Source organism: Ananas comosus, linkage group 10 (assembly GCF_001540865.1).
Source record: "Ananas comosus cultivar F153 linkage group 10, ASM154086v1, whole genome shotgun sequence".
Lineage (NCBI taxonomy): Eukaryota > Viridiplantae > Streptophyta > Magnoliopsida > Poales > Bromeliaceae > Ananas > Ananas comosus.
The window spans coordinates 11,672,531-11,683,714 of record NC_033630.1 but is presented as its reverse complement, the minus strand read 5'-3'; the positions used below and the strand labels follow the sequence as shown (position 1 = coordinate 11,683,714).

At 34.7% G+C, this 11,184-nt stretch overlaps 2 protein-coding genes across 2 annotated transcripts; both read right to left on the bottom strand.

Moving 5' to 3' along the window:
- Window positions 6,098-8,175, bottom strand: LOC109716570 (rust resistance kinase Lr10-like). Its single transcript, XM_020242092.1, has 3 exons — window positions 8,108-8,175; window positions 7,618-7,781; window positions 6,098-7,532 (listed from the first exon to the last, which is right to left on the bottom strand). The coding sequence occupies exons 2-3, from the start codon at window positions 7,697-7,699 to the stop codon at window positions 6,412-6,414; spliced, it is 1,203 nt and encodes a 400-aa protein (XP_020097681.1). The 5' UTR covers window positions 7,700-7,781; window positions 8,108-8,175; the 3' UTR covers window positions 6,098-6,411.
- Window positions 8,104-8,984, bottom strand: LOC109716239. Its single transcript, XM_020241567.1, has 2 exons — window positions 8,612-8,984; window positions 8,104-8,536 (listed from the first exon to the last, which is right to left on the bottom strand). The coding sequence occupies exons 1-2, from the start codon at window positions 8,920-8,922 to the stop codon at window positions 8,104-8,106; spliced, it is 744 nt and encodes a 247-aa protein (XP_020097156.1). The 5' UTR covers window positions 8,923-8,984.

Genomic DNA, 11,184 nt, shown 5'->3' with positions numbered 1-11,184 from the left:
TATATACATATATATATATATATGTATATATATATGTATATATATATATATATATATATAAAATGAGAGGAAGGTCTGCAGTGGACTTCCTTGTCATGCGGTCCACGAGGCCGAAGTATCCTCATAGACTGCGCGCGTCTACCGACCCGTCCGCTCCCCAACGCGGTGCCATCTCCCTCCTTGTTTTTGTTTTCCGCGAACGGCACGCGGAAAACAAAAACACGAATTTTTCTCTAAAATCTGTAAGATAACTTTTCCAAAAAAAAATTTACGGACAACCAAATGCAGGAAAAAAAAATTTCACCCAAAATTTTTTTTTTCAGAAGAGTTTTACAGGGATCCGAACAGCCCCTTGGGAAAAACTTCAGATATCATTACTTTGGCAAAGTAGTTGGGAGATCATTTCACTTAGGAAAAACTTCAGATATCATTCTATAGTTTACCGTACATTTTTTAACTTTAGTACTTTATAATTTTAACTGTATGATACTTAAGTACTCTATGATTTTTATTTTTATTTTTCATTAGGCACTTTGTTATCTTCTTCATTAAAGTGTTATGTACGACGCATCTGACCATCAAAAATGTCCTATAGTTGATAAATAGTATGAAACTCGTTTGGTTGGGGGATAAAGGAGGGGATAAGGAGTTATCCCTCCCTTATACCCAAACAAAAAAAAGGGGTCCCACCCTTAACGAGTTATTTCAGGATAGCACGTATATTGACTTGCCATAATGCGAAACTATTGGTCCTGTCAAACTTCTGAATCTTGAATTTCGTCGTCATCTTAATCCTCAAAGAAAATAGAAAGGCTTTGATACTAGTTTGTTAAAATCGAAACGACGAAAAATAAATACAGAAAATAACTTAATGCAGAAAAAAAAAGATAAAAAAAAAAACACACCGACATTTACGTGGTTTGACCAACGGTCTACGTCTACGGACGGAGACGGAGCTAATAATTTATTAATGTCAAAAAAAAATAGAGTACAAAAAAGATCGCTCAAAGACTAAAACTTAATTAGTTGGATCGAAAACGCCGCAACAAAACAACTCCAAAAAATGGCCTCACTCAATCCGTACGGACCAACAAATGTCTTAATTAGTGCATACGGCTCCTCCTGCCGGTTGGCTTAATTAATTAGAGAATGCCTCCAGTTAGAACAAGGCTCTCCCGCAATGAATGCCCTGCCGGTTCTGCATGACCACCAGCACCAAAAGGACAGTAGGCTTTGGACATGAATTTTGAAAACTTAATTAGGCATGGCTTCTCAGTTTGGTCGCACCGGCTTCATTAATTTGGCCGCATATATATAGGATGTTGCTTCAAATTAGAGCCTAATTAGAATTCTAGTCTAATTAGATTTCTAAATATAAATTTAATCTAATTTAATTTGAAATTAGATTTCGACTCATAATCCATATATACCAAATTATATCAAATCCTAATTAAATTAGGATTTAATTCTAATTTAGATAACGATAAATCTAAACCAAATATAACAAAAATTTTATTGGTTTTGTATTTTTGCAAAATCGCGCCGATTTTTTAAATTTTGTAGATTTGATTTAGATTTTAATAATATGATCAAATTACCCTTATTGCTCTCTTTCCTTTCCTTTTCTCATTCCTCTTATCTCCTTTGACGCTATTGCTGTGGTCACCCCCAAACCTTTCTTTAATATAGTAGAAAGAATAGAAGAATAGAAATAGATGTGGTCTCGATCTCAAGCTAATTAATTCAACATTTAAGAGCTCATTAGGTACAGTGCTATAAGTACCTTGAGCACTATATATGTCATGTATAAATGCATGCTTTGTAAACTTTTTTTTTTTTTTTTTTGAGAGAGATAGGTAGTACGCTGTCCGCTTCGTTTATTTCATTTAGAAATAAGCTTAGCTGGAAATGTGAATCAACTAGGATTCGAACTTAGGTCTCGGATACCAACCACCAAGCCCTTTGCCACTTGCTCTAGAAACGGTCGGTCATGCTTTGAAAACTTGTTCTTAACTTTATTTGGTTGGAAGATGTTTCAACCAATGAAAATTAAAGGCGCATGCTACCGTCTATCTATCGGGTATAGAGATGTCAACGGGTCGGATTCGGGGCGGATTTTCAAAAATTCGAATTCGAACCCGACTCCGAACTCGAGACCCGAACCCGAACCCGAACCCGACGGATTTTAAAAATCCATATCCAAACCGAATCCGACCAAAAATCCGAAATCCGAACCCGAACCCGAACCCGAAAATTTGAACCGGAAACAATTATTTCTTTTTTCAATATTTCAAAATAATTATATTAAATCTAAATTTTTAAAATACAAATTCAAATATAACATCAATTTTTTATATATATATTATATATAATACAAATAAATTCGGGTTCGGGTCGAGTTCGGGTCGGGTACAATCAAAATCTATATCCGAATCCATATCCGTCGGATTTCTATTTTTGATATCCATATTCGAATCCATATCCATTTAGCATTGAATATATCCATTTCATTCGAGTTCGGATTCGGATAAAATTTCGGCCATCCATACCCATTGACGTCCCTAATCGGGTAGGGTGAAAATTTATATTTGTTAAACTATTAAATTTCTTTAAATAAAATATAGGTATATGAAGTTTGCGTTAGAGTGTGAATCTTTAATTGTACTGTGTGTCTTATTCGTGCAAATTTTAGATCATATTTATATATGCATAATAGTATATTTTATTATCCGAATAATATTATAAAACAAATCTAATTCTTATATGAATCTAGAAATAAATATAGTAATAAGAATTTGTCATCTAATATTTATATCCATATCTAAATTGGCATCGGAAAAAAATATGGATACAGATTTGATTTTGTCAAAATATTCGACCGGGGTTTTCACCGTCACTAATACAACTCGACGTAGTTCAACCTGAGAGTTGAACTACCTTATCATAACATCATAGATACTCAATTATTATTTTTATATAATATATAATAAAAAAATATACAAAGCATAGTATTCTATATTATTTTTAACTATTATATTATATATAATTAAAAATGTATTCAAAATGTATATTAAAAAAATTAATACATATTTCTAATTAATTATTGAAATATATAAAAAAAATAGAAGAGAGAGTTAATCACCACTGATACAGTATAATTTATTATAGGTTGAATTGAATCGGTTCAGGCACTGGGACACGATCCGATTGGTCTCACAAGTCAAGTCGACCCAGATTTTTTTTAAAAAAGTTATCTTTCAATAATCTTTGCTTTTTGTTTTTTCTATTTTTACCCTATATATTGCATAAATAATGTGTTTTTTCTATTTTGAATACCCTTTCTATGTTAGTCCTTGCTCTTATTTATTACTTAGAGAAAAAGTGCTATTTGCACTCGTTGCATTTGTACGTACGCGTATCACCACATATTTAAATTTCAATCATGATATTTGTTTACAATTTAGACTATCACATCAACATATGGATACATAAATGGGTACATGTAACAACTTTTCTTCTAAAATAAAAATTAAAAGAAAACATCTTTATATTTATAAATTTTAGAAGTAGTTTTTTTTATTTTTTATTTCAAGATGCAAGTAGGGTACAAGCTTATATATAGCGGTAAAAATAAAACCATATTAGAAAAAAACAATATTTACTCACACTAAATGGAGTATCTTTATAAGAGCGAATGAAATTCTATTTATAGCCTTTCAGATTTACAAAAAAATAAGAACAATATATTTAAAAAATAATTACCCAACATCCTTACTCTCATTCAAATTGATTTTATTCTCATCCAAATTGGTCCTTCTTCCAATCTACTAAAACCATCTTGATTCTTATCTCAATCGAATTAGTTCGTTGAAACCATCTCGATCCTCATCCCGACAAAATTAGTTGGAACCACTCCAGTTTTATCAGCAATAGTTGAAACTTATCTAAAATTTCGATCGTCCCCGATTATTTCTTTTGTTAGTCCTTATTCTTATTTATCAGGAATAATTGCCTATATACCTCTTAAAACTTCGGAAATATTTCATTTACTTTTATTTTTTTTCTTTCTAATATACCTCTCATATGTTACTCCGTTATTCTAAAATATCTTTGCAATTACCATCCGTTAAGTTAATTTGGGTTAAATATGAGTTAAATATTTACTAGAGTTAAAAAAAACAAAATGCCTCTTTTGTCCTTAACTTAGAGACAAATAAGAAATATTGGTGACGATAAAGGGATATATTTAAAAAGACTAAAAATCAAAAAAAAATTTGTGCCCCTTATTTAAGGGCAAATAAGAAGAGTCGGTAAAGTCGATAATGGTGGAAAGGTATATTTGAAAGGGTAAAATAGTAATTTTATCCATATAACAATTATTACTAATCGTTTATTAACAGAATTTAACTTTGTAAGTATATTTGAAATATGTTGAAACATAAAACATGTATTTTCAATAATAACCTTCTAAGAGGGTAAATCAAAAAGTCGAAAATTTTTCAGAAGTACATAAGTAATTGCCTCAATTTATTATTGAGAGACAAAATTACTATTTCTCATTCATTGACATCGACATAGACTCGTATACGAATTTCAATCATCACATTTATTTACATTTATCATGTCTATTTAAAATTTAAACTATTGCATTAAGAGTACGGGATGAGTAAATAATAGATAAGTTGTGGCGCACAACCGGATAGATACACATTAATGGATACATATAATTTTTTTCCCCTCTAAAATAAGAACTAAAATAAAACATTTGTATAAATTTTAAAAGTAGCTTTTTTTTTTTTTTTTTTTACAAGTCTACACCTTTTTGTGCATTTAGCGAGTTTTTTCTTCAATAATTTCAAGTTACACATTCTAAATTTAAGTTTTTCTTAAGCTTTTATGTTCTTCCTCATAGATAAATTAATGTGAATTTAGATATTTATTAGAATAGTAATCCTAATTATATTAGGATTTGGGTACATTTTATGTAGGTGCTATATAAAGAATTGAATTGTCAGTAGGTGAGTTAGGCCGCATTCTGTCTTGTGGCGGGAGGCCGGATTGGGCCTAGGCAAGCGGCGTGCGGCTATAGTTGGGAAGAGTCATAATCGAGACTCATGAGCATTATTCTTAAACTATATATATATATTGACTATTTTGAGTTGACAATCGCCAAGCCTTTTATCACTTGCGCTAGAGACGGTCGGTATCTTGATTACAAAATTTGAATGCTTCGTTTATATTTATAAACTTAGTATATTTTATGCAATTCTCGCAACGATATATTCATTAAAAAAGTAAATTAGCATAAATTTTTATATCAAAGTACTGTTGACTAGTTCAAATAAAAAAAAATGATTTATAAAAAAAAATTAAGATCACTTGGCTAGCATAAATTTTGATGTTAAAGGCCTAGCTACTCCCGGCGGGTGGCCCACCGGCGGGTGGCCCACCGGCTGCCCGGCCCCTTTTTGCACCCATAGGTGGCCAGGACTAGCAAAAAAAACATAAAATAAAGCGCAAACTTCAAATTCCCCCGTAAAACTGCATCTAGGGTCTTTGAATTTTTTAGCTTTCGAATTTTATAATTTTACCACATCATTTGGTTAGTATTTTAATAGTCTAAAAACTAGCAACTTTTAGTTGCTAAAATAAAATGATCTTTAAGATCACTTGATTACTAAGCAAATAACATTCTAATAAAACTACAAAATTCAGCCTTACAAGTTTAAATAGTTTAGTTCAAATTTAATAGTAATATAACGTTACCAAAAAAAACAGCTCGCAGATAAGCATCTTTGTTGCTAGATGTATTAATTCTTTACTTTGTTGTATATGCGTTTAGATGTTGGATTGTTGTGGCTTCGCACAGCAACAGTTCATTGATGTAACATGTAAGAGCCTTGGTTTGCGTGGGTGATGTTGCCTAAATTGAAATAATGAGTTAACCAAAAACTTTTCACAACAATAATTCCACTGGAATGATATCTTGAAGAAGCTATAATGTATATAAAATTTATTTCTTACACTTTTGAGACCACATACACCGTAATTATATATAATTGATTACATAGATACCGTAATTATATATAATTGATTAGATTATATAGATACAAGGTTCTTTGTGGTCGCAACTATTTGGCCACTCTATTCATATTGGGATTGGTTGGAAGAGTGCTCTGGGATCCATAGGAGCATCTATTTGTGAGCACATTTTGATGTTCATCAGATCTCAAAGCACTCTCTCATGGATCTGGATGGATTTGATGGCCAAAAAATTTCTAGCACCATTGGCTAGCTTGCTGCTTTTAGGAACCTTTCCTAGCTCCTATCTTTCTATCTATCTATCTATCTATCTATCTATCTGTTAGTTTGTCTTTATTGTTGCTGAATAAATTTCTATTCAAGGTTTCATCACTCATCTTCTGAGATGGCAGGGAACTCTGAGGAAGAACCCAAGCAACTTACGCTAATGGTAGGAATTGGCTCTTCTGCAGAGAAGAAAGGCTTCGGCGGCATTTCAAGTGTTTCGACATCTGCTTCTAGCATTTCTATAACTTTGCTCATGGCAGGGCGAGCCGAGGGTCTTATCTGAATACACCACAATCCAACAATGCATAACTTTCGCTCCCCCTCTGCAATATCAAAAGTGGTGCTTATTTCACTTATTTCAGGCTGGGTTAATCGATCGTATATCCATGAAGGATAATAGGCCTGGCTTGAATTCTCAGCTCGAGGGTCAGCATTCCTCCTTCCTCCCGCCATCTCCATCAGTAGCATTCCGAAGCTGTAGACATCAGACTTGTGAGATATAACACCGAAGCTCCTCGAAATCAATTCAGGTGCAATGTATCCTGTTGTTCCTCTAGTAGTACTCATCGACACAAGGCTGGTGTCCTTTGGGTACAATTTTGCTAGCCCGAAATCCGAAACCTTTGGAGTGAAGTTTCGGTCTAAGAGGACATTCTGTGGCTTGATATCGAAGTGTAAAATTCTCTTATCGCATCCCTGGTGCAAGTAGTTGATGCCACGGGCGATTCCCAAGGCTATGTCATTGAGTTTGTCCCACGTGAATGTTCGCCGACCAGCGACTCCATTGGCAGAGAAGATATGCTTGTCGAGCGATCCGTTAGGCATGTACTCATAGACGAGGGCCCTCTTCGATCCCTCGGAGCAGAACCCGACAAGCTTTATCACGTTGACGTGGTGGATCCTACCGATGGTAGAGACCTCGTTGATGAACTCTTCCCCATTGCATCTAGAATTGCTTAACAACATCTTCACTGCCACAAGAACGCCGCCAGGGAGAACTCCTTTGGATACAAAACCGAATCCTCCTTGGCCGAGCTTTTCTCGGAAGTGGCCTGTGATTGCAATGAGGTCGGTATATGCGTACCTCATCGGCGCGAGCGCCCTCTGGCTTCGAAGGAACTTCTCGACGGCATCCACTGATTTCTTTTCTCTCCACAACTTGTGTGCCAAGAAAAGGAATATTGCCAATGGCGCAATAACGAATCTGCAGAGAATTGAGAGAACTGCAGTATGCAGATTTAATGGATGAGAATTAATAGAGTGACAACAAAGTGCAGTCTAGGCTTAAGAAGGGGTAGTCTTATTTACCTGTCAAAATTTTTACAGTAGAATCTAATGCCAACAAGAGAACCAAAACCCATTGTGAAGGGCGCTTGTGAATGTATTCCATACTTTCTATCAAAGCCACTCCACTGCGAGCAAAGAAGAATCTCGGAGAGAGAATCCCTACGTATATATCCGTCCGAGAGCTCCTGCACAACATGCGGGATGACAAATTATTCACATTGATGAGAATTGAGAAGTCATAGAGCACGTTTTCTGTTACTCAGAATGCGTTTTCTCACAAAGTGAAATCTCCCTCTCTCCATTCAAATCTAATAAAAGAAATTAAATCAAATAAATAAAAGATGAATCTAGCCATATACCAAATATTGTTCCTCTACCCCTCTCTCTCTCTCTCTCTCTCTCTCTCTCTCTCTCTCTCTCCCTGAATGTGTCTTCTACATCTGTGTGAATGTGTCTGAATGTCTATGCATGAGGCTATTTGGTGGAGGAACTTGCGTGGTACTCAACTTACCATACAGCTTCTTTTGGACAACCATAAAAGCCGGAAAAATCCTGAAGACCTGCTGCGTAAAACAGAGCAGGAAGACCTGCTGAGTAAATCGGAACAGGAAATCCACGCTTCAGGAGCTGGAAGACGTATTCTGTTGTGGGATGCTCCAGCGAGATCATGTTTCCATTCATCAGCTGCATTCGTTCTGGATCGAACATAACCGGAGTCATCGCTAAGAAGCTACAGAAACGCTCCGTATCCTCCAGCTGAAGCGCTTGAGATGAAAGTATAACATACGCAAATGCATCGGTCTTGCTCAAACAAGGAACAGGGTTATATGTGCTGTTTACTATCATCCTCGTACAGCTCACAAAGGTAGCCCACGTAAAATCGCTTGCATATAATCCCATGCTCTCGATGCTGGTGCGGGAAAGAGACTGCAAGGGAAGACTGCAGCTGCCGTTAGCCAAGTTGGCATCGACAACTGTGAAATTGTTATATAGGTAACCAAAGAAATTTGGGTACCTCTTCGAGATCTCGGTAACGTAGTATGTCCCAGGTTGGTGGATATCCCAGATAGTCTTGTTACCAGCCTCACAGGCAAGCTGAAATCGACGATCCCCGCATTTGGGGGGGTCGCCCTTCGAGCGGAATGGATAACCAATGTCGTGCAGAGGTCCACAAGAGAAAGACGGACATCTCGGGTGCTTCTTTCGTGCAGAAGCTAATCTGCTAATATCGAATAGGAGAAGGCATGTGATCAGTATAGCTCGGGAGGCAGATAGTGGTGTGGTGCTCATGAAAAGAGGATGTGCTGAAGCCTTCTTGATCACCATGGTACCTAGCTGCTTGGCTTAGTTTCTTCGTAATTGAATCATGTAGATAAAAACATATTCATGTCAAAAATGGTTCTTAGCCATCTGTAGAGGTGTGGGAAATCTTCTTTTACTTTTCAAAATTTTGATAACCACTCAATAAGCTGGTCTCGTCTCCCTGCTTGACTTGTGTAGAGAAGAAACGTTTTTAAGCTGATTGCTATGTGATTGAAGCTCCAAAGACCTGGACTCTTTAAAAAAAATTAAAATCTAATTTAACATGTACGATCAATAAAGTCTAAAAGGCACATTTATAAAGACAATAACTTTGGAAATCCTTTTACTTAGATGTTGAGTTCTTCCGAGGATCAACGCAATATTAAAGGGACTGAATATTATCCACAACTTACTAATTTTGATATGCTTGGATGCCATATAATACATGTAATTATAAATTAAATCGAAATTTTGCTTTGCTGTGCGTGGTGAGTGAGATCTACTTATGAACCCATAACAGGTAATCATTGTGGGATTTATTAACTAATTTTAAAATATTGTAATATATATATATATATATATATAGAGTCCGGCTTCGATACTACCTGTAGCACGGGGCCTCCCGTGCTACCAAGTTGTTTTTGATGATGCGGCTTCCAAATCGACGATCGGCTCCGTTAGACTTGATCTATACTATTAAAAGTATTGGAAACTAAATTTATAATTTTCGACATCATTTATAGTGATCAACAGATCTAAAATTGACAATTTTAATGGCTGATGTGTGTGTTTGTGAGTTAACAGTGTAAACAATTCAAATCCGATGAAAATTTTAATAGAAAATTTTTTTCACTATTTAGAGTAAATCAGTATATCTGATCTTGAATTTAAATTCTTTTTATCAATATTGAGATTTTATTTTTAGCCGTTCAATTTTAGAACTATTTGTTTTATAAGTAAATGATATCGAAAAATTATAAAATTTAGTTTCCAAATACTTTTAATAGTGTAGATCAATTCTAACGGAGCCGATCATCGATTTGGAAGCCGCATCATCGAAAACAACTTGGTAGCACGGAGCCCCGTGCTACCGATAGTATAATACAGCTGACTATATTATATATATATATATATTATATATATATATATATTATATATATATATATATAGAACTAGGCTATTATACTATTAATAGCATCAAGTCATTGGTGCTACCAAGTTTTGGCCATTGGATTAAGAGATGTGCGTTAAGATGATGTGGGCCCCCTAGGTTGAGTGAGTGTTGGTTAAACAGTATGATCTAATGGATGAAAATGATCAAAAAGGGTAGATCTAACGGCGGAAAACTTGGTAGGCACCAAGTGCTTTGTGCTATTAATAGCATAGTAGCCGGACTATATATATATAATATATATATATAATATATATATATATATATATTATATTATATAATATATATATATATGATATAATTAGGCTGAAATACTATTAATAGTAAAACGCTCTTTTACTATTCAAGTTTTAACCTTGGATGAAAAATTTAGGGTCAGGATGATATTAATCGTTAGAGATTGAGTTGGTCCCCTAGGTAGTGGTCCCCACTGGGTTATAGTATTTAATCCAATAGTTAGAAATAATGAAAAGAGTTGATCCGAAGGCTAAAAAACTGGTAGCAACAATGGGATTTTGCTACTAATAGTAGCCCAGTCCAACTCATATATATATATATATATATATATTATAATATTATATATATATATATATATATATAATATTAGGCTAGAATACTATTAATAGTAAAATGCTTTTTTGCTATCAAGTTTTAACCCTTGGATGAAAATATAGGATCAGGATGATATTAGTTCGGTTAGAGTTGAGTGGTCCCCCTAGGGTTGAGTGGTCCCCACTGGGTTATAGTATTTAATCCAATGATTTTAGAAATAATGAAAAGAATTTGATCCAAAAGCTAAAAAACTGGTAGCAACAATGAAATTTTTGCTACTAATAGTAGCCCAGTCCAACTCTCTCTCTCTCCTCTCTCTCTCTCTATATATATAATATATAAGAGTCCGGCTACTATACTATCGATAGTACCAAAGCCCCTTGGTACTATTGAGTTTTCTACCGTTAGATCTACCCTTTGATCATTTCCACCTATTAGATATACTATTAAACCAACACACCCACTCAACCCTAGGGACCACTATTAATTTAAACCGAGGATCACTATCATCCTAACCGCACATCTTTTCATCCAACGCCGAAAACTTAATATACTAAGGGCTT